We start from the raw sequence: 21,852 nt of genomic DNA on the forward strand, positions 1-21,852 counted from the left end.
GGGTGTAACCACGGAGTCCTGGCCAAATTCCACTGGCCCTTATCCTCCTCCTAATAATCCCCATACACTGAAATGGCTCTGTCACTCTCTCTCCTCTCCACCTGTGGCTGGTGTGTGGTGTTGTACTGTGGCTGCTTTTGCGTCATCTGACTGGATGCTGCACTCTGGCGGTCGGTGAGAAGAGACCCCTGATATGATTTTACAGTACTATACACAAAGCTCTATTGTAAATGCATCTGTAGGTTTTTCTTCTTATTATTATTATTATACAAAAAACACAAGTTGATCAAATGTTTCAGCTCTCAGCCTTCTTCTGTGAATTATTCGACTTTCACAAAGAGTTCATTTTAAAATAAATGGTACTAGTGATCAGGTGGAAAGACTCATTACAGATACATCCTATTACAAGTGTTTGTACGATTGCTTAAGCACGATTTTAAAAACAAGGTTCATTTAGTCAAAACACTACAAACAGTTCACACATTTACACACACAAGTAGCAGAACATCTCAGATCTTTTGCAAAATGAAACACTTCATTCAAAACTGTATAATAATTCAACAAAACCCAGTTTCGGTACTGCTTGATACACACATGGTTCATACAGTCGGATTCTGTTTGAACCACTTACTGTGCTCAATCTTAAACAATTGTAACAATTCTACCTGTCTAATGATACAGTCTGGGTTTGATTTTTGATTTTCATTTTTTGAGATATTGTTAAAGAACATGAATTGACCAAACACACGTGTTGCACACTGATGAAAGTATTTATTTCTCACCACATTGTAAAACTCTTCAGTACATCATTGCAATTAGGCTGAAAATCGGAACATATTCTAATTACAATGTAGTACATAAACATTTGTCGAGACAAAAACACCTTCTCATCATCTCTTCATATAGCTGGATATGGCCACTTCATCCACATTACAGGCAATGTCCAGACAAAGAATCTTCTTGAAAGGTGACTCCATCCTTACACAGACTCGGTATCTATTACAGTAGGTCACAGGCCTCCTCCATAGCTTCAATAGGGTCAGAGGTCATAAACCTTCCACTGCCATGCAGAAGGGGAAAAGGAAAGGAAGGGAGAGTGTTGTTGTTGGTACTGGAATAATGGAAACAGATACCTACTGTACTCTGTCCAATACTTAGTCTGTCTAAAAACGTGATGTGGTCGGTGTTGTAAGGAGCTATTTTGGCATGAGGACCCCATTCTGTGTGATCGCAGCATATAATGTGATGTTACCACCATGTTGACCCGGGACATTCAACACAGCTCTGTGGCCAAAGATATTTCTTCTTACAGTATTCCTCTTCCTCTTACTGCAACGCTGCCTTTCATTTTTGATGAATAAAAAAATTCACCTGTTGCCTTTTTATAGTGCTTACACCTGATTGTTGAGTTTACAGTTAAGCACCTAAGTGTCTGCACACCTGATGGCCGTGTTTGGTTTATAGGGGTGGTATTTTTGAAAGCAGTGCCTTGAAATGGCAAAGAATTGACATTATGTTGTGTCTAATGTAGAGAAGTGAGTTTAGTGTTTTGCAGTACAATGTGTGTAATGTTTTGCAAAAAGTTTGAGGCTGAGAATGTGCTTATTGTTGTGCATATTTGGGCAGAGGTTGTGTTCCTTGAGTGTAAGGTTTCACTAACTGTGTGTTATTTTTCATTTTAGTGTGTAAGCAATCGTAAAAAAACTGTAATCAGAAAAATCCCATGTCAATACATCCCAGCAAACTGACAAAATCAAAATCCCATCAACATTATAAAACACTCGATGCATTAACACACACTAATTATCAAACCACAACTTTCAAGTCACAAAATATCCAATCACAAACACTTTTCAAGCCTTCAATGAGAGTTTGAGTGGAGGGCGACTGCATACATCAGGCCGTTACAGCATGGAAACTAAAGTACACTAATGATACATACACAAAACATAACTAAATGATATTGAAACATTAAATTAATGAAAATGTGAATTCACCAGTATACATATACTCAAAGTTTACTACTGTTACACTTAAATACATTTTATACACTAAAATTTAGTGGTTAACCAATATTGATGGCCAGTGCCTATAATTGTTTTTATGGTCAGTGCCTATATCTTAAATTAGCCCCTATTATGGGTTATGAAAGGTTCATATTTTGGTTTTGAGTGTCCCCAACAACAGGCTGGCATGCATGCAAGATCAAAAAACACTTTCATTGTCTTATAATATGCATTTATTTTGACCTTACTTGCTCAACGACTCCCAAACGAGTCTTACAAACCCCATAAAAATTTACTTTAACCATTCTTTACAGCCTCGTCCTTTGGCAGTAAAAAAAAATTTAAAAAAATGGATTTACCCTCACAGTGCAGAGCACAGCGTCAGTGTTTGAGGGAATGGGGGTTCAAGTTCTCCCAGGTCGCTGTGTGCAACAAGTGGGCGGGCAATATGCTATTGTTTCATATTGACGTCAACATGAAACGGCTTGTGATTCGTTTTAAAAACGACTCGTTTCAATGATTCAGAGTCGACTCTGAGAGATAATAACTTTATACACGGTGCACTTTCAGATTTAAAACTTTGCAGGATGTTTTCATTCACTTCGAGCTGTGTTACACACTGCATGAAAGGTCAGTTTAAAAAAAAAAACATAATAGGGGCACTTTAAAGAACAGGGTGACTATTACTATTAAAAGATTTGTTTAAATGACATAACTGCATACTTGCTGAATATTAATGGAAAATTAGAAAGTATTGCAGAGTTTTATTACTAACAGAGATGGAAACTTGAGTCTGCGACTTGGACTCGATCGCACTCAAGTCACAAAAATAAAGATTTAAGACTTGACTTTCAAAGACCTAAGACTTGACTTAGACTCAACCTCAATGACTTTGTCTCATCATAATATAAAGCAAACACTATAATACTTTATTTGTATTCTGTTTACTTTCTTTCATTAGATATGACTGTTAAACAGAGACCTTAAACTAAAACAGACAGAGAATGGGAGTGCTTGAATTCACCACCACTCTCAATGAGTAAAATAAAGCCTGTAACCCTAACCCCTTTCTGATTCTGATGATCAACTTGATGACACTTTAATGTTTTTTGGGTTTTTTTAACTACACACACTCATACAAAAACTGAATTTTGAACCAGTTATGTTTATTTTTGAAAAAAAAAAAAAAAAAGTTTCTAATAGATAACTAGATGAGACAGTTTAGAGTTTGAGTCTGGGCAGGTTATGCTGTAGAACAAAACATCAAAGTATTGCCAAGTTCTGTTTACCACAGGCTTTGTTTTATAACTTTAAAAACACCATTATAAAACTCCCTAGGGAAATCTTGAAGGAACCAGCAGCTAATTAGTCTTCCAGGTTCTGACGTTATACCTGCACCACTCTATTACTTTCGCTTTTTGAAAGCTGTGTGTTAGACTCAACCAGTGAGTGAGATATGCAAATATACAAAAACAGCACACAATGTTACTGCATGCTTATTACAGGCAAATATTAGCATTAGGCTTTTGCACAGTGTACATGAAAATAAGAAAAACTGTGCACAAAATATAGACTGATATAAACTGTTCTCTGTGTTTATAAAAGAAAATACAGCAGATGCAGTGAAGAGAGAGATGGTTGAGTGTGATATAGATGGAAGGGAGGAGAGACAAAGTGTCACATGATGCACATTTAAATGAGCTGTCTTCTATAAAATGTAAAAACCTCAAACGCATCATCCTAATAAGAGATACAGATGCCGTCAATCAGCCACGATGAAGCAATTCAAGTGCCTGTGGATCTTGCTGGGTAAAGTACAACATAGATCTGATATTTGATTAAAACTAATATTTGACATAATTGTGTATGTGACAAATAAAAATAAAATCTTGAATCTTGACACTATCTATCTATCTATCTATCTATCTATCTATCTATCTATCTATCTATCTATCTATCTATCTATCTATCTATCTATCTATCTATCTATCTATCTATCTATCTATCAGAAGTTTGGGGTTAATAAGATTTTTCAAATTCTTGAAAGATGATTTTGTTTAAAAAAAGGCTGCATGTTTTTGATTAAAAATACAGTAAAAACCATGAAATATTAATACAGTTTAAAATAGCTGGGTTTTTTATGTGACTATATTATAGACTGTAATTTATTTCTGTGATGCGCAGCTGTATTTGCAGCATCATTACTCCAGTCTTCAGTGTCACGTGATCCTTCAGAAATCATACTAATATAATGATATGCTACTCAAGAAACATTTCTAATTATTAGCAATGTTGAAAAAGTAGTATAAAATAATATTTAATTAAGATATATATTTTTATAACATTAAAAATGTCTTTACTGCCACTTTTGACCAATTTGATGCACCCGTGATGAATAAAAGTATCAAGTTGTTAAAACATATATATTACTGACCCCAGTCTTTTGAACAGTAGGTCAGGAATTTGCTTGTTTCTGGCATAGTTTTTCTCAGTTTAGTTTGTACATCTACTTTATTAATCAAAGTCTATGTTAAACAGGCGCTCCTTTGTGTATGTAAATTTGTCGGCCTTTTTGTCTTTGGTCTGGTAGTGATTCCACAGAAATATTTCCTCATCTGATTCTATTTCTAAAAACGTATAACAGATACTGTATAGCTACAGTAGAAACGATAAAATTACTATAATGAGAGTAATAATGATAATTATTATTATTATAATTATAATAAACAAACTCAGGATAGGGCCAAGACCCTCCCCCCTCCCCAGAACATCACACACATATTTACATTACATTTACATTTAATCATTTAGCAGATGCTTTATCCAAAGCAACTTACAAATGAGGGCAATAGAAGCAATCAAAATCAACAAAACAACAAGAATACATAAGTGCTGTGACAAGCCCTGGTTAGTCTAACGCAGTACACGTAGCAATATATATAATAAATTAAAACAATAAAAAGTAGGAAAGAGATAGAGCTAGTGTTAGAGAGTCAAGTTCTTATTATTTTTCATGATAATTTAAAAAAAAACAAGTTGGCAGAATCTAGTTTTTTTGGTAACACTTTAGAATAGGGAACACTATTATACGACTTTTCCCTCAATACGTTCCTGATTTGTTGCTTATTAATAGTTAGTAAGGTGGTTGTTAAGTTTAGGTATTGGGTAGGATTAGGGATGTAGAATAAGGCATTAATATGTGCTTAATTTGTACTAATAAATGGCTAATATTCTAGTTATATGCATGCTAATAAGCAACTAGTTACGAGACCCTAAAATAAAGTGTTACAAATTTTTGTTTGTTTGTTTGTTTGTTTTTGTTTTTTAGTAAAACAAGTTGATAGAATAGAAACAGAATGGGAAATAAATAAATAAATGAATGAATGAATGATTGAATCAATCAATCAATAAAATTAAATAAACACCCTGAGGCGAAGTCCAGGCCATCACCACGCTTAGCCTATGTTTTTTTTTTTTTTTTTTTTTTAATAATGCATTCATTGTTAAACTCTTAAAAAATATATGTGTCAACTAATATGTGATTCAAGAGAGGCATGTAACCCAGTATGAGGGAATACAGTGAGACGGCAGGAACGGAGGCCAGCAGGTAGATGCTGTGCAGGTAAACCTCCCTCCCCTGATCTCAAGAGGCGCACTAGTGGATGCAGTCTTTAGCCTCCTTGTTAGTATGCCTGCCTCCTATGCCGTAGACTCGGGTTCTAGGCCCATTCAGAACAAGAACGAAGTGTGGTGGTTAGGAAGGGGGTTACAAAGGCCCGAGCCCCAGGCCTCGCATAACTCCATCCACAACAAATCCCCACCTCACCAGACAGAGCCTGGGGTGAAAGGGCCTACAGGGGTCCCAGTAAAACCAATTCCTTAATCTTTAAATAAATGTAATTAGATTTAACATAAATCAGTGTTGTCGCCTCTTCCCAATCTACCTTCCTCCCCAACTCCACCCCCATCCAATTTACTGCATGTGTTTCCAGAATTTTTCAATTGGGGTGCAATGCCAAATGGTGTGACCATATGTGCCTGGGTTATTTTGTGTGCATTGTGAACAGGTTTCTAAAGTAAATCCCATTTTAAACTATTTCTGTCCAGTTATTGGATTTTAATTTCAAACAGTCTGCTCATCACAGATTTTTCAGTAGTTACATCTGACACAAATCAATGTTTAGTAATGTCGTTATCCTTGAGATGATGCTTTATGTATTAGCATCGATATCAAATTGGTTCTCTGAAAGTGAATTCAATCGCTTGTTTCCACAGGGCTGTTATGGACTGAGATTATGGCGAATGGACAAGAAGGTAATAATCCTTCCGTTTATTGACACGTTTTGTCTGTTTTAACAAAAGTACTTGGAAATGTAGCCCTACTGTGAAGCTCTGTTGCAGTTTGATGTACATGTTTTACAGTTCCTGAGGCCATAAAGTCAGAAAATCAACTTATTCATTCATTTAGTTAAAGTAATTAAAATACATTTTCTGGACAAATTACTTTCTTTCTTTCTTTGACCTTGTCATGTTTGATCAAAATGTCGTAAATGTTTCTTCTGGTGAAACAAAATCGTCTTCTCTCTGGTGATGTAATGTGTTTATGATTCTCCAATTATTAAGTGCACTTACATTTTACTTACATGTAAACACCAAATCAACCTCTGATACATCGTACACTACATTATTATTATAATTTTTTTCAAAAGTCTGATTCCATCACAATAGAAAAGAGAATTTACTTCCAGTTTATTGCAACTTTAAATTCTTGTCCAGTCCTTATATCAGATTACAATGATTTCTGTATCATTTAACTCTGCTGCATGCATTTTGATGGTACATGATAAAAAACGTTATTCCACATATATATATATTTTTTTTTGGGGGGGTTTATTTGGTAACATTTTATTGATAACACATATTTTTGACCACCCCTCACCCCCCATCCCAAAATATTTTTTAAGGCAATGTTGCGCAAAAATGGTGCAGAATCACAGAGAAAATTCTCCATTCACATATCATAAGACAATGTTCAGAGAGCAATACAAAATCACAAATCGGTCAAAAAATGTCAAGAAATCATTAAGAGAAAAGGGAAAAACACTTGAAACACATTGATATATTGCATTTGATTCAGAAGTAGGTTTTGTGTCATGGTGCGAGGCTGGGAAACTCCAGCCCTGGAGGGCCACTGTCCTGCAGAGATAGCTCCAACCCTAATAAATACATTCATTAGCTCTGATGTGTTTGATTAGGGTTGGAGCTAACTCTGCAGGAAAGTTGCCCTCAAGGACCAAGGTTTCCCAGTCCTGATGTAGTGTGTCGTGTCAGATCATGTACTTCATGGAATGAGATTTTACCCCGTGTCAAACTTCAGAAAGCACTTATTTTCTGCTGTGAAACAGAGGTGCAAGTTACACGTTTTGCACATCACTTTGGGTGTTCCTGTGCAGCCAGGAACCATACATCTTCCCTTTTTGTCACACATTATTTGCCCGTATGTATTTCAATGGGAAATCCTGGTTAGGGATGGGAGCTGTGGACCCCTGCTTCCTTACCCCTTATTTCACAATGTTGCCCTGAGGCAACGAAAAGAAAAACTGAATTTCTGAACATACAAAATAAAAAATAATAAAACCTGACAAAAGTCTTCTCTACACTTTCATACACACACACACACACACACACATATTTATATAAATGTATATAATTGTTTTGTGTACAGTTCATGTCATTTTAGATAAGATTACTAAAGCTAATAATTTTGCCACTTCTCACACCATGTGCCCCTGTGACCATGTGTCAGAACAGGACGTCCCACCTTCAAATGGTGCTTGATAGTGACTCCCACACCTTATTGGACTGTTCTTTGATACTTTTCAAACATTTCAATTGGTTGCAATCATTTAAAAAACCATGTACTGAACATGGGGCACAAGAACAACTTTCCGTTGGGCAACGCTATGCTGTAGAGCAGTGGTCGGCAACAGGCCCACGGGCCAAAACTGGCCTGCCAGCAGTAATATCTGGCCCGTAGCCAGATTATTTTGACAGCGACTGGTTCTGAAATAGATCTGCCATGACAGCAACAGTTACTCACAATCAGAGTACAGGAGCAGAGCAATTTTGACTGGAGCAAGGAGCGGATTTTTTTAAAAGTTTCACTCGCTGCAAGATTGCTCCATCACCGCTCCATCACGAGTACAATTCATGCCAACAGCCCGTAAGATAACTGCATATTTAACAAGAATTCACATGTAGCTTTATAGAGAAGGATCAGAAAGAGTGTGAAGGCTATGATGACAGCAGTGGACATGAGCGGGAAGTTATAGTTCTCAAGGAATTTGTTTGTTCCTTCTAGATACTGAATATTTTCACCTGAAATTATGAAATGTAATGATTTTTAAAAAGTACTACAACATTTATTCACACGCAATCGCTCTCTCAATAATGCATTCAAACAAATGTAGCCTAATCTTACAGTGCTACGTCATCTGTGTCTGATGAGCAGATATCTGTAAGAAAAGCATCGATCCTTAGGTAAAATAACTTTATTTTCATCACACACAAAATTTGCACAACAAAATGCAGCAATTACACCTTTTAATGCTGACAACCATGTTATTAGCTTGTCATGTGGTTGGAAAAAAGTTTGAACAGTAGTTTTCCAATAAGCCACTTTGAAACTCTCCTTTTATTTTATTTTTTAATATACGTTATGGACAGAACTGTGATATTTGAACTGACTGAAATGCTTTAGACGCGGAGCAAAGGTGGAGCGGTGTTTCTGATCTCAGTGAGCAAGGGGAAATTGTTGACGCTCCGCTCACATACTCTGTGGCTTTCTGTTAATGACTGTCCTCCAACAGGATTTAACACAGAGTAACAGCTCACTACCAGTTACAAAAGACACTGTAACAGTCTGTCAGGCAATTCTAGTTGCATTTTTCATCAATTAATTGCTTAAATGATCCTTTAGCCAGATTTCGGACGGTAATTGTTGGACATCTGTAAAAATAAATGTACATATCACCTCAGTAATAAATCTCATGGATTCGGATGGTGATTTATTCACAGTGGAGGTGTGAGTTCTGTGACCCTACGAACCCGGGAACATGCTGCTCACGTGGCCAGTCGCATGATTGTCTGCTGTAAATAAAATGAATTGTATTTATACATTTATTCTTATCATTGTGTATAATGTATTTAAAAATACTTATTATTATGTAAAATGCATATTTTATAATATATAATCCTATTTATTATTTGATTATTTAAATTTCCTGTTTAAAAATAGACATGCTATAGTTGTATATAATCATACGCGTTATATCCAGAGGTGGGTAGAGTATCCAAAAACTGTAGTCTAGTAAAAGTAAAAGTACTTCTAGAAATATTTACTCAAGTAAAAGTAAAAGTAATAGTCTGAATAGTTACTTGAGTAAGAATAAAAAAGTATCGGATAAAACAAAAATCTAGTTAATAGATCATATACTGTATATCTATAGTCTAATTTTATTTATTTATTTATATATATATATATTTACATTTACATTTATTCATTTAGCTGACGCTTTTATCCAAAGCGACTTACAATTGCTATATATGTCAGAGGTCGCACGGCTCTGGAGCAACTAGGGGTTAAGTGTCTTGCTCAGGGACACATTGGTGTCTCACAGTGGATTCGAACCCGGGTCTCTCACACCAAAGGCATGTGTCTTATCCACTGCGCCATCACCACCCCAGAGTATATAATGTATGTAATGTGTGTATACACACACACATACACACACACACACACTGCTGTTCAAAATATTTTAAAAAAGTTTGTCATTTATTTCAGTGATGCAAATCAGAATTTTCATCAGCCTTTACAACAGTCTTCAGTGTCACATAATCCTTCAGAAATTATTCCAGTATGTTGATTTATTATCAATGCTGTTCTTTTTAGCTTTCTATTAATCAAAGAATCCTGAACAAAATGACACAGGTTCCAAAAAAAATATTAAGCAGCAAAACTGTTTCCAACACTGGTAATAAATCAATACAGAATAATTTCTGAAGGATTGTATGACTGGAGTAACAGCTGATGAAAATTCTGATTTGCATCATTGAATTAAATTTTCAAAGTATATGAATTATATATCACATATGTATATGTATATAACCTCTGACATGGAGAAGAGTGTTATCTGAACATAATGAAACAAATGCACATTGACGGATCTTCTTCCGTCTGTTCTGCAAAATGTGAACAAATGTAGCCTATATTTCTGCAAGCGTAAATATTGTGAAAATATCAGTATTAATTGTGTCTAGGCAAGGGCATTCCTCCTGGAACAGGTCGCTCTTGATGTGCTTAAACTCTCTGTTATCTGAGTGAGAACCGCTTCAGACTCAGCGTGTGCGGCAGGGAACTGAACGAATCATTCAAACTGATTCGCGAACCGATCCACTGGTTTGCCAACTGGTTTGATCAAGCCTTTGAACAGAATTGACTCAAAAGAATGAATCATTTGCGAATGGGAATCGCTCATTGCCCAGAGAAAAGTAGACGGCGCGTTTGGAATAAATTTTAACATTTTTAACTTGTATTGCATTAAGATAAGCTTTTTTTAAGGAAAGCTACAGGAAGCTCAAATAGTAGAGCATGGTGCTAGCAACGCCAAGGTCATGGGTTCGATTCCCAGGGAAAGCAAGAGCTGATAAAATGTAAAAACTGTAATTTGAATGCAATGTAAGTCGCAAGTGTCTGCTAAATGCATAAATGTAAAATGTAGATTCGTCACCCACAGCAACGAAGTAAAAGTACCGTTTTTTCACTATTTACTTAAGTAAGAATAAAAGTACCCATTTTTAAATATACTCTAAAAGTATTAGTTACCCCAAAAATGTACTCAAGTAAATGTAACTCGTCACTACCCACTTCTTATTATATATCTGTTTATAATACACATTTTAAAATTGTATTGCATACTTCTGCCATAATAAAGACCCATTTCGAATTGTCAAAAAACACAGACATCCTGGATTAGGATGGCATTAAAATCACTAACTAACCCTGTAAATGGTGAAAATCACTTACGTCCCCATGAGAAAAAATTACCGTCCGAATAGGGTTTTTGACTATCTAGTGGCGAAGTTCTTTTTGGGCCTGATGATAATCTTGTGGGGTTACAGAGTCGGACTCGTAATCCAAAGGTTGTGAGTTCGAGTCTCAGGTCCGGCAGGGATTATAGGTGGGGGGAGTGAATGTTCAGCACTCTCTCCACCCTCAATAGAGTAAGGCACTGAACCCCCAACTACTCCACGGGCGCTGCAGCAGAAATGGCTGCCCACTGCTAAATTTGTGTATTCACGGTGTGTGTGTATTCACTGCTGTGTGTACACTTGGATGGGTTAAATGCAGAGCACAAATTCCAAGTATGGGTCACCATACTTGGCCACGTCACGTCACTTTCACTTTCACTATCTTACTTGCCGACCCCTGCTGGAGGGGGTTAACATGTAAAACCAATCCCAATGTGGATTATAATTATATGAAATAACAAATGTTGGATATCTGAACAAATAAATGACACTCACTGTAGGATCATTCTTTTGCCCCTTCATTGTAAATATCTGGCCTTTGTTTGCAACCCTTAATTTCTGCCCCTGTGGTAGGCTTGTAGTTGATGATGAGTAATGAAGATGAATTTGGTGAAAGTCTTATGCAAAATCTAACACTTAATGACAATAAAAAGATGATGATTCTTACTGGCCTTTATCTCTGAAACATTTTCCAGAGAATGCAGCACTATGGGGCAAAACTAGTCAGTCTTCAACTTTAGCCAATGGACCTGAATTGGCTCTTGATGGCCTGTTAAACACCTTTACCCACACTTACTCTGAGGACAACCCATGGTGGAGAGTGGATCTACTGAAGGTGTACAGAGTGAACAGAGTCACCATCACTAACAGACCGACCCTTGGCTCGAGAATTAACGGGGCAGTGATTCGTATCGGGAACTTCCCTGACATTTACAGCAACACCATGTGAGGATGTTTCTTTATGAAGGTAGATCATTAGCTAAACTCGAGAGCTTGTTGATCTGAATGTGAGAACTTGTCATATTAACATTCGTATTTGTAAGTTGAAATGTACACTCACAGCTCTGATCTGAAAAGCTGAATCTTTCGATTTGCACACACAGACAATAATCAAAACACCCGTGTTTTGAAGTTGAAGATTACATTTACATTTATTCATTTAGCTGACGCTTTTATCCAAAGCAACTTACAATTGCTATATATGTCAGAGGTCGCACGCCTCTGGAGCAACTAGGCGGTTAAGTGTCTTGCTCAGGGACACATTGGTGTCTCACAGTGGATTCGAACCCGGGTCTCTCACACCAAAGGCATGTGTCTTATCCACTGTGCCATCACCACCCATACACCACCCAGATTAATAGTTACACATGTGTAGAATGACATTCACATAAACAAAATGACACACACAAACGTGTACTTTTGCGCTTTACTTCAGTCTCGCTGTAAAACCTCAGGTCAGCACTTACAACCTCTCAGATCTGGCAGTACATCTTCAAATATTAGCGCTTTGACTTTTGCTACTCCTTTTGCGGTATTCCTGTAGCAAAACTCACTTGTGCACTTGTGAATGCAGATGTGAGAGCTCAGAGCCGGGGGCGGGGCTGGGCTGCGAATGAAGACATTTTATTGGTCGATGCCTGACCTGCAGAAAGAAACATGTTTTTATGCATATGTATCAGTTATTTGTAAAACACTGGAAACTATTTTCATTGAATATCCTTAGCTTTTACAGGATTTTAACACACAGCATTCATCTTGTCATACAGGTATTATCTGGTAGACAAATAATGCAACATCCTTCATATGTATATTCTACTGCACATTGCAGAGTAATATCACTGTACCAGAGCCGTTGAGAAACAATTGATTGTGCACTGATAACCACGCTGACTACACTTTAAAATATAATTTTATTCTGGGGAAAGAGACAGCAATATTCTCATGCTCCTTGGCAGTCAAATGTGACCAAACACCGTAAGTGTAACTTTTAATCAATAAAATAACTGTAGTACATTTTAGCTCAGTTCTGTTTAGTTTGAGGAGATTTTACTAAATAATAGGCGCAATAATTATGATCCATGAATGACCGTTTAAAAGAGGCCTATAACATTTTCTAATATGCTTATCATTTATATTACAATTAGTGTAGTATTTAGGATTAAAATAGAGAAAATGTTTTCAGGAGCAAAGAGGCAAATTAGAGGCATTTGGTGGCCAGAAAGATAATATTCATATGTAATATCATGGTTTAACCACTAGATGCCCTTATGGCTGTTTAATAAATACATGTAGGCTATTTAGCTCGACTCTAGTTGCTCAAAACAGTATTGCCGTTCATAACTGCTTATTTTTTTAGGTTTTGCTTTTTAATGTACATTTAGACATTATCACACACTCGATTTTTATAAGTTAGATTTTTTTTTATGTTGCATTTAAAAAGGTTCATTACTGACAAGCAAATAAGGAATTTAACCCAATAAAGACGTTTAAATTATAAAAAATAATAATAGTAATAATAAAAATAACAGAGTTATGTCGCAACTCTGGTACAGTGATATTACTCTGCAATGTGCAGTAGAATATACATATGAAGGATGTTGTATTATTTGTCTACCAGATAATACCTGTATGACAAGATGAATGCTGTGTGTTAAAATCCTGTAAAAGCTAAGGATATTCAATGAAAATAGTTTCCAGTGTTTCACAAATAACTGATACATATGCATAAAAAAACATGTTTCTTTCTGCAGGGCAAGTCGCGATGGCTGGCATTGTTCATTGGTCAGGCATCGACCAATAAAATGTCTTCATTCGCAGCCCAGCCCCGCCCCGGCTCTGAGATCTCACATCTGCATTCACAAGTGCACAAGTGAGTTTTGCTACAGGAATACCGCAAAAGGAGTAGCAAAAGTCAAAGCGCTAAGATTTGAAGATGTACTGCCAGATCTGAGAGGTTGTAAGTGCTGACCTGAGGTTTTACAGCGAAACTGAAGTATTATCATTTTGTTTATGTGAATGTCATTCTACACATGTAACTATTAATCTGCAACTTCAACTTCAAAACACGGGTGTTTTGATTATTGTCTGTGTGTGCAAATCGAAAGATTCATCTTTTCAGATCAGAGCTGTGAGTGTAAATTTCAACTTACAAATACGAATGTTAATATGACAAGTTCTCACATTCAGATCAACAAGCTCTCGAGTTTAGCTACTGATCTACCTTCATATTTCTTTGACTGTCTTGGTTAATGTGACTGCAGATGAACAGAAATATATAACAGATGATCTCTCTCTCTGTAGATGTGATGTGATTTCTATTCTTGCGGACGGTGCTACAGCCACTTTTTCATGTGGTGGGATGGAGGGACGTTATATGAATGTTCATATTCCTGGACATCAGAAGATTCTTAGTCTAAGTGAAGTCGGCGTTTACGGGTATTTGGCAGGTAATTCATTGTTGAAGAGCACTTTTCAACAGTGAATGTAATATACTTTAAAAACATGTAAAGACATACACTGAACAAAATTATAAACACAACACTTTTGTTTTTGCCCCCATTTTTCATGAGCTGAACTCAAAGATATAAGACTTTTTCTATGTACACAAAAGGCCTATTTCTCTCAAATATTGTTCACAAATCTGTGTAAATCTGTGTTAGTGAGCACTTCTCCTTTGCCGAGATGATCCATCCACCTCACAGGTGTGGCATATCAACATGCTGATTAGACAGCATGATTATTGCACAGGTGTGTCTTAGGCTGGCCACAATAAAAGGCCACTCTAAAATGTGCAGTTTTATCACACAGCACAATGTCACAGATGTCACAAGTTTTGAGGGAGCGTGCATTTGGCATGCTGACTGCAGGAATCTCCACCAGAGCTGTTGCCCGTGAATTGAATGTTCTTTTCTCTACCATAAGCCGTCTCCAAAGGTTTTTCAGAGAATTTGGCAGTACATCCAACTGGCCTCACAATCGCAGACCACGTGTAACCACACCAGCCCAGGACCTCCACATCCAGCATCTTCCAAACCCATAGGACATTGATTCATCTTTGAAACACTAATAAATATATTTTTTTCATGAAATCTGATTGATTTCTCTGCCCCCATTGTCCACAGTCCACACAACTACCACGGTCACGTTAGAAAGTTAATAAAGAAAAAAAAAAACTAATCATGACAGAATTTTCATTTTGGGGTGAATTAACCCATTAAAGTAAAAACTGAAAGGATTGTTGAAACTTAATGGTGGTGATGTTGAAGACACAATCCTTTATGGGCAGTCGTGGCCTAATGGATATAGAGTTGGACTTGTAACCCGAAGGTCGTGGATTCAAGTCTCAGGTCCGGCAGGGATTATAGATGGGGGGAGTGAATAACCAACACTCTCTCCACCCTCAATACCACGACTGAGGTGAGACCCTTGAGCAAGGCACTGAACCCCCAACTGCTCCCCGGGTGCTGCAGCATTGGCTGCCCACTGCTCCGAGTGTATGTTCACTGCTGTGTGTACACTTGGATGGGTTAAATGCAGAGCACAAATTCCGAGTATGGGTCACCATACTTGGCCACACATCACTTCCCTTCCCCTTTATAGGCTACGGTTAATTTTTACTTCTGCCAATTGTGTTTAGGCTTAAAAATTTGTGTTTATTTATAAGAATGATCATGACCAACACAACGTGTCAGAATCATGAGCTTTTGTTGGTCACAGAGAATGTTTTCTGCAATACAAAACCTAGTAGTGGGTGGCAGGTCGAGGTTGTAGCCAGCGTGAGCATATAATGCTGACCAGCACAAGACGTAGGAAAATTCAATGTAGTAAAGAAATGCATCAACTGTGTTACAAAACATACTTTTTCATTCCAGTTGAAAGTTATTGAAGATGGACAGATGGTTGTAAACAAGGGCAATAGTGTTCCAAAAGGTTGTTGAGGATCTCATGGAGTAATTTTTGTGAATATACTGTAGTTGTGAGGGCATCGTTAGACATGATTCCGTTATAATTCCGTTTGTTTACAGTAGTTGATGAATAAATTACTCACCTCACCTCAAGTCATTGTTATAATCTTCCCAACCACTTAATGTACAAGTTTGTGCTTTAGGATGAATCTTTTTTTTTTATTTTCTTTTACATAAATTTGTATTAGGAAATTTGGCAGTGGATGGAGCCACTACACAGTCATCAACATTTACAGGCTGGTTTGCTGAAAAGGCCATTGACAGTAATCGAGGTCTCCGGCAGAATACATCATGCTCCTCAACCCTTAATGAGATGAATCCGTGGTGGAGGCTGGATCTGCATGATGTTTACAAAATTAGTGAAGTGGTCGTCACTAACAGATACGACTGCTGCGCAGAACAAATAAACGGCACGGAGATTCGCATCGGAAACTCTTTGGAGAACAACGGCAACAACAATCCCATGTAAAACCCTCCAGTTTGAAAGAATTTGAGACATCGAGCACAAATATGAAGGATTAATTTGGATATGACAGTATTTCTATATGCTTTCTCTTCGTCTGTAGATGTGCTGTTATTCCTGCTATTCCAGCAGGTGAGTCCTACAGATACTCATGCGGTGGGATGGAGGGATGTTACGTGAATCTGTTCATTCCTGGAGATATGAAGATACTCACTCTCTGTGAGGTGGAGGTCTATGGAGAAGGTTTAACAATGTCACATATTTTTGTCAACAAAACAGTGAGGAGCATTAATACATTTTAATGAAAGCAACCTCTACTAATTCATATTACATGTATCTTTGTTTAGTTCCCGTTTTAAAAAGATCATTTGTAAAGATGCAGTTTAACTCCAGAGTTGATGTAACTGACACTTCAGTGAGAGAAAATGTTCTTAAACAGGTAAGAGAAAGAAAAACCTCACAGCTTCATGCGGAATATAATGACATTGTTTTAATCAGGGTTTTCAGTGGCATGACAAATGTTTCTATGACATAAATATTTGAGTGTATTGTTACATTCCAATTTAATTATGTTATTTTCAGTTGGGATCTGCTCTGGCTGATAGAGGATTCACAAACGTGACTCTTCGTTGGTCTCAGACCCCTAAGCGGGTGATGCAGAAGGTGAATGCTAGTAAAAGTGAGTCTGTTCTCACAACTGTACAATAACATGAAATACGCTGCAAAAATAGGCATGATTCGAAATTTGTTTTGAGAAGTAATAAGAAAATATTTTATTTACAGGTCACTGTGGCAATGGAAAATAACACTGGAAATCAAGACTGTCTTTATTTTACTAAATTTACTTTTGTTAAAAAAATGTTAATTCTTTTAATTATTTCTTTATAATTATGCTTAACAATGAAAATGTTATTTAATTCACTTCTGCTTAGTTTCCTTTTCGTGATTATTCCCATATTTAAGAATTACAATGCATCTTGTGTAACTGTGTATTGTAAATAAATAGAGACAGATAGTAATAAATGTAATGAAAATAATTATAGATATATAATTATAGATTTAAGTTATTAAACATAATCAGTCAAGATCAGTGAGTTATTTGCATTGTTAAAGAGTTGGATTCTCATGCTAAACATGTCCAAACTTTCAAAAAACTATTTGGATGTATAACAGAGTATGTATGTGCTAAATACACACTTCCGGCCAACATAGCAAAGCTTTTCTGGCCCAGCTCCGGGCCACACAATCACTTTTCCCTCTGCCCAAGTACTGCAAAGAATGATGGCCCTGAAGTGGTCCAGAACTGGATTAAAGAAAAGGGCCACATATGGGCCATAACTGGCCCGAATCTCAGCCAGTAATCACCCTAACTGGCCCTAAACGGGGCCAAAACATGTTTTATTATTGGCATCAATTCTCAGCCTTAAGTAAAGACTCAGATACAGAACATTAATATTTGATATTATTGTATTGTGTATTACTATAATCGCCATTATTCATTTTGTGAAATGTTTTGGTAATGTACACACTATGCCAATTAAACTGAATAGAATATCAGCCTTAAAGTCCACAGGTCATGTAACGTATTGCATTGAATTTTTTATTTTTTTTATGAAGAACAAATCAACCAATAAAGACTGTGTGTATAAAGTATACAGTCTATAAAAGAAACGTAACAGATAGACATGTATAATCAAGAATTTATTGCAGAAATGTCAAAGAGCAGCCCCACAGTAGTCCAAATGATGGTACATTGCACTCACAGTCCTCTCTGGCAGGATATAATAGTTTAGTGCGAGGAGTAGGACATAATTATCTATCACTGAAAACACTATCGATCCACTCTGTGAGGGCGCACGTTTCTTATTCAAAACACGTGCATCACCGGAAACACGGCATGCCGCAATCTATGACGAAACCGGCAAGAGCCAATGAGCGTTTGATATCGCTTCCGTAAAACTTGTTGTACAACTTCCTAACAGCACATTTTTTAATTGTTAATATAGCTACAGAGGAAGAAGATGAATGGTTTGAATTTGGATCTGTTCCTCACACAAAGCATCACATAGATACCGAGGATTTGAATAAAAATAAAATACTTTTATGATCACTTTATTTAATGCTTGTGCATGCCAGCATATGAATAAAATGATGTGCCCCATGGTAAACCAAATACATATTACACGATAATGGTTAAATGTCAAGTCAAGTCACCTTTATTTATATAGAAACAATACAAATTGTGTCAAAGCAAGTGCACAATATCAAAATAGGAAAATAGTGTGTCAATAATGTAAAATGACAAGATTAAACACTCAATTTTCAGTTAAAGGCATTTCATTATTGAATTATGTCATTGTCTAGCTCAGTTCAGTTTAAATAGTGTCTTTGCAATAAAGTCGACGATGTCGCTGGAAATGAAGGGTCCCCAACTAAGCAAGCCAGAGTTTTGAACCAAACTCCATTGGTGACAGAATGGAGAAAAAAACAACCTTGGGAGAAACCAGGCTCAGTCGGGGGCCAGTTCTCCTCTGGCCAAATGAACCAGCAGTTTGTTCCAACTGCAGCAAAGTCAGATTGTAAGAGCTCAACTGGTTCCAGTGGTCTTTTCCCGATGGCTGTCTAAGTGACGGGGTTCTCACTGGTGATCTGTCTCTGGGGCTCATCTAGGTGTCCTGGTCTCTGCTGACGTTCAGGGCTGTAGAGGTCATCTGGCTACGAACCGGATTTGGTGACTGCAGTGATCAGAGGCGTCGTACCCATTCAAAGTAAGGGGGCACGTGCCCCCTCAGATTTTTGAGCCAAGTGGATTTTAATGCAGCTTCCAAAAGAAAAGAAAATTGCCAAATAATATTTTCTATATTCACACTAGTGTGATTAAATCATTCAGCGCGTCCTATCATCAGCTGCTAAATTCAAATCTGTGTTCGCTGGCTGGCACTGAGTCTGAGACAGACGCGTTTGAGCAGCACTGCACTATGCACCATGCTGTTGAGCTTATGAATGCAATGACCAATCAGAAGCGTTCAGATGAGTCATCGCTAAAATGCCGGTTTTTTCATCACTCTCTCGCTGACTGAATACCTCTTTCTGGCGAATTCTCTCATTAGAAACAACAAAGTGCAGATGTGTGTAAGAATCTGTAAGTAAGATACTCATTAGTGTTGTTTTTGGTGGCCTGTTTTAATTTTAGTTTTAGTCTAGTCTTTGTGTGAAGCTGTCATTTTAGTTTTTATTAGTTTTAGTCACGTTCATACTTTTTTTAGTCTAGTCAAGTTTCAGTCAACTAAAAGTCTGAGCATTTTAGTCTTATTTTAGTCAGAATTATCCATGACTATTTTCGTCTAGTTTTAGTCGACGAAAACTGATGACATTTAGTCTAGTTTTAGTCAATGAAAATGGGATTTTAGTCTCTTTTTAGTAATTCTATTTAACCCAGTCAATATAGTATAAGTACCTAGTAGCAGTGGCATACCGTGGGGTTTTAGTCAGGGCCTTCAGTAAGCAAGGTTAGTTGTGTATAGGTTTATAGTGTTTTTTTCCTCATTGTTGTATGTCTGTATTTATGTAGCACCGTGGTTCTGCGAGGCACGACATTTCGTTCCACTGTATGTCACCACATGTAGCGGAATGACAATAAAGCTCAACTTCAACTGTAAACATCTTACACATCTCTGTTACAGCTAATACAGCTATATGCATATAATGCACATATTATGCTGCACACAGGCTCTCAACAAACAATGTCGGCTGATCAACTATTTTAATAGTAGGCTATATTGGGGTGGGTGAAATGCAGAGTAAATTTCCCTACATGGTCAGTAAAAGTAATCCGCCAATACACGGGTCACTATGCACATTCATTTCACTCTAAAATGACGACGCGCCCAAAGCAGCAAAACTGTACAAACTCTGGACATCCACACACCACACCACAGTATTATCAACACACCACCTACACCTCCATAACAATTTGCATGATACAATACTCATCAAATAATAAAGCACTCCCCTGTCACTTGTAAATAAAGTCCATAGGTCCATCATTCCATGCCACTTTACTCGGATTTAAAAGTAAACACAGCCAACAAAATAACTTGTGCTCGGTGCTAGCTTTTAGCCACTGATAGCACTCATAGTTGCAATCATTGAAATGGCGCATACAACCTTTGCTGGCCTTTGTTAGTGAATTCACTTTGGGTGTAGGTCTTCCTTTCTCAGTTATTCTCTTTTGTCTGCAAAAGAGCGCCTTAAAAAAGACGATTTTAGTAGATCGGCAACAAGATCTGGTGTAGGCGCCGATGACTGTAGCTGTCATTTTCTTTTTGTTTACTTTCATGTTCGTACCTTAGAAATCCCTGATTAAAGGAGCGGTCTAACTCTGGGGGTAGCACTGGGCACGTAGCTGGACCCAGAGGGCGGTCTGTCATTGAAAGTCAAAATTTGATTGGCTAATGATTCTGTCACTAATGCTTGTAACAAATCAGATGTGACGTCTTTCAACAAAAGGGTAGCACTATCTGTAGTGCTGGCCTCTGACTTTTCTTATGTAGGATATTCCAGTTCAACCTCAACAGAAGGCTGACGCCGGCTATATCTATTGGATATTGCTGATATTGTATTAAATTAGCTATTTTGGAACAACTGCCTCACGGACTGGATGAAAACGCCCGTAGTTTGCCCACCTCTGCAGATTCGTATCATTTTTTTAAATCCCTTGCGGGCTGCCACAGGAGTTATAGCGGGCCATAGTTTGGACACCCCTGGACCAGAGCCTGTCTGACGCTGATCCACTCTGCAGAGAAGGAATGTGGCAAGCGGGTCCTTTAGAGTGACAGCTGCCCCTGATATTCCCTGATTTTATTACATTTTAATTAATGTCTGACAGTGTTGACAAAAAATGGGGACACAACTTTGAAACCTTTTGAAACATGCATGTGTCAATAAAAATCAACCTTGCTTTGAAATGAGATATTAAGTGTTGCTTTTGATAAAACAAGCTCTTTTTTATCATTACATTTTTTTATCCATGTTATAGCATATGAATGATTGAACCCTTCTTTTTAGATGTGGTGAGAAGACATTAAGTGTCATAGATTTCACATAATAATGATAAAATTAAATTGAAGGGGATAATTGTCAACTCAGCCTTCTGTCATTCAGCAAGCGCTCTGTGTCTGTCAGTCTGATACGTGTTTTGTGAGTCTTATTTAGTGTTGTTTATCATTCCTCCCAGCAAGCAATGTCTAAAGCATCTCACAAGTCAAAACATAAGAGCGATCATGGATCGCGTTTCAAGCTGTGTGTTCCTCAAGCTGTGTGTTGCCTT

General features: G+C 37.2%; 1 protein-coding gene across 3 annotated transcripts in view; it reads left to right on the plus strand.

Moving 5' to 3' along the window:
• Positions 1-17,571, plus strand: part of LOC306871753 (uncharacterized protein) — a 119,241-nt gene extending 101,670 nt beyond the window's left edge. Inside the window, exons 1-9 of one of the 3 annotated variants that reach the window (XM_079419887.1) lie at positions 3,750-3,815; positions 6,282-6,320; positions 11,792-12,041; positions 14,397-14,542; positions 16,249-16,525; positions 16,627-16,766; positions 16,871-16,962; positions 17,106-17,202; positions 17,307-17,571. In XM_079419887.1, the coding sequence (XP_079276013.1) occupies positions 3,782-3,815; positions 6,282-6,320; positions 11,792-12,041; positions 14,397-14,542; positions 16,249-16,525; positions 16,627-16,766; positions 16,871-16,962; positions 17,106-17,202; positions 17,307-17,329 (1,098 nt within the window). In that variant the 5' untranslated portion in view covers positions 3,750-3,781 and the 3' untranslated portion in view covers positions 17,330-17,571. Of the gene's footprint in view, positions 1-3,749; positions 3,816-6,281; positions 6,321-11,791; positions 12,042-14,396; positions 14,543-16,248; positions 16,526-16,626; positions 16,767-16,870; positions 16,963-17,105; positions 17,203-17,306 lie in introns of those variants that run through there. The other 2 variants (XM_079419886.1, XM_079419888.1) reach the window with 2 other exon arrangements.
• The last annotated feature ends 4,281 nt before the right edge of the window (positions 17,572-21,852 follow it).

This window comes from Barbus barbus (genome assembly GCF_936440315.1).
Source record: "Barbus barbus genome assembly, chromosome: 1".
NCBI lineage: Eukaryota > Metazoa > Chordata > Actinopteri > Cypriniformes > Cyprinidae > Barbus > Barbus barbus.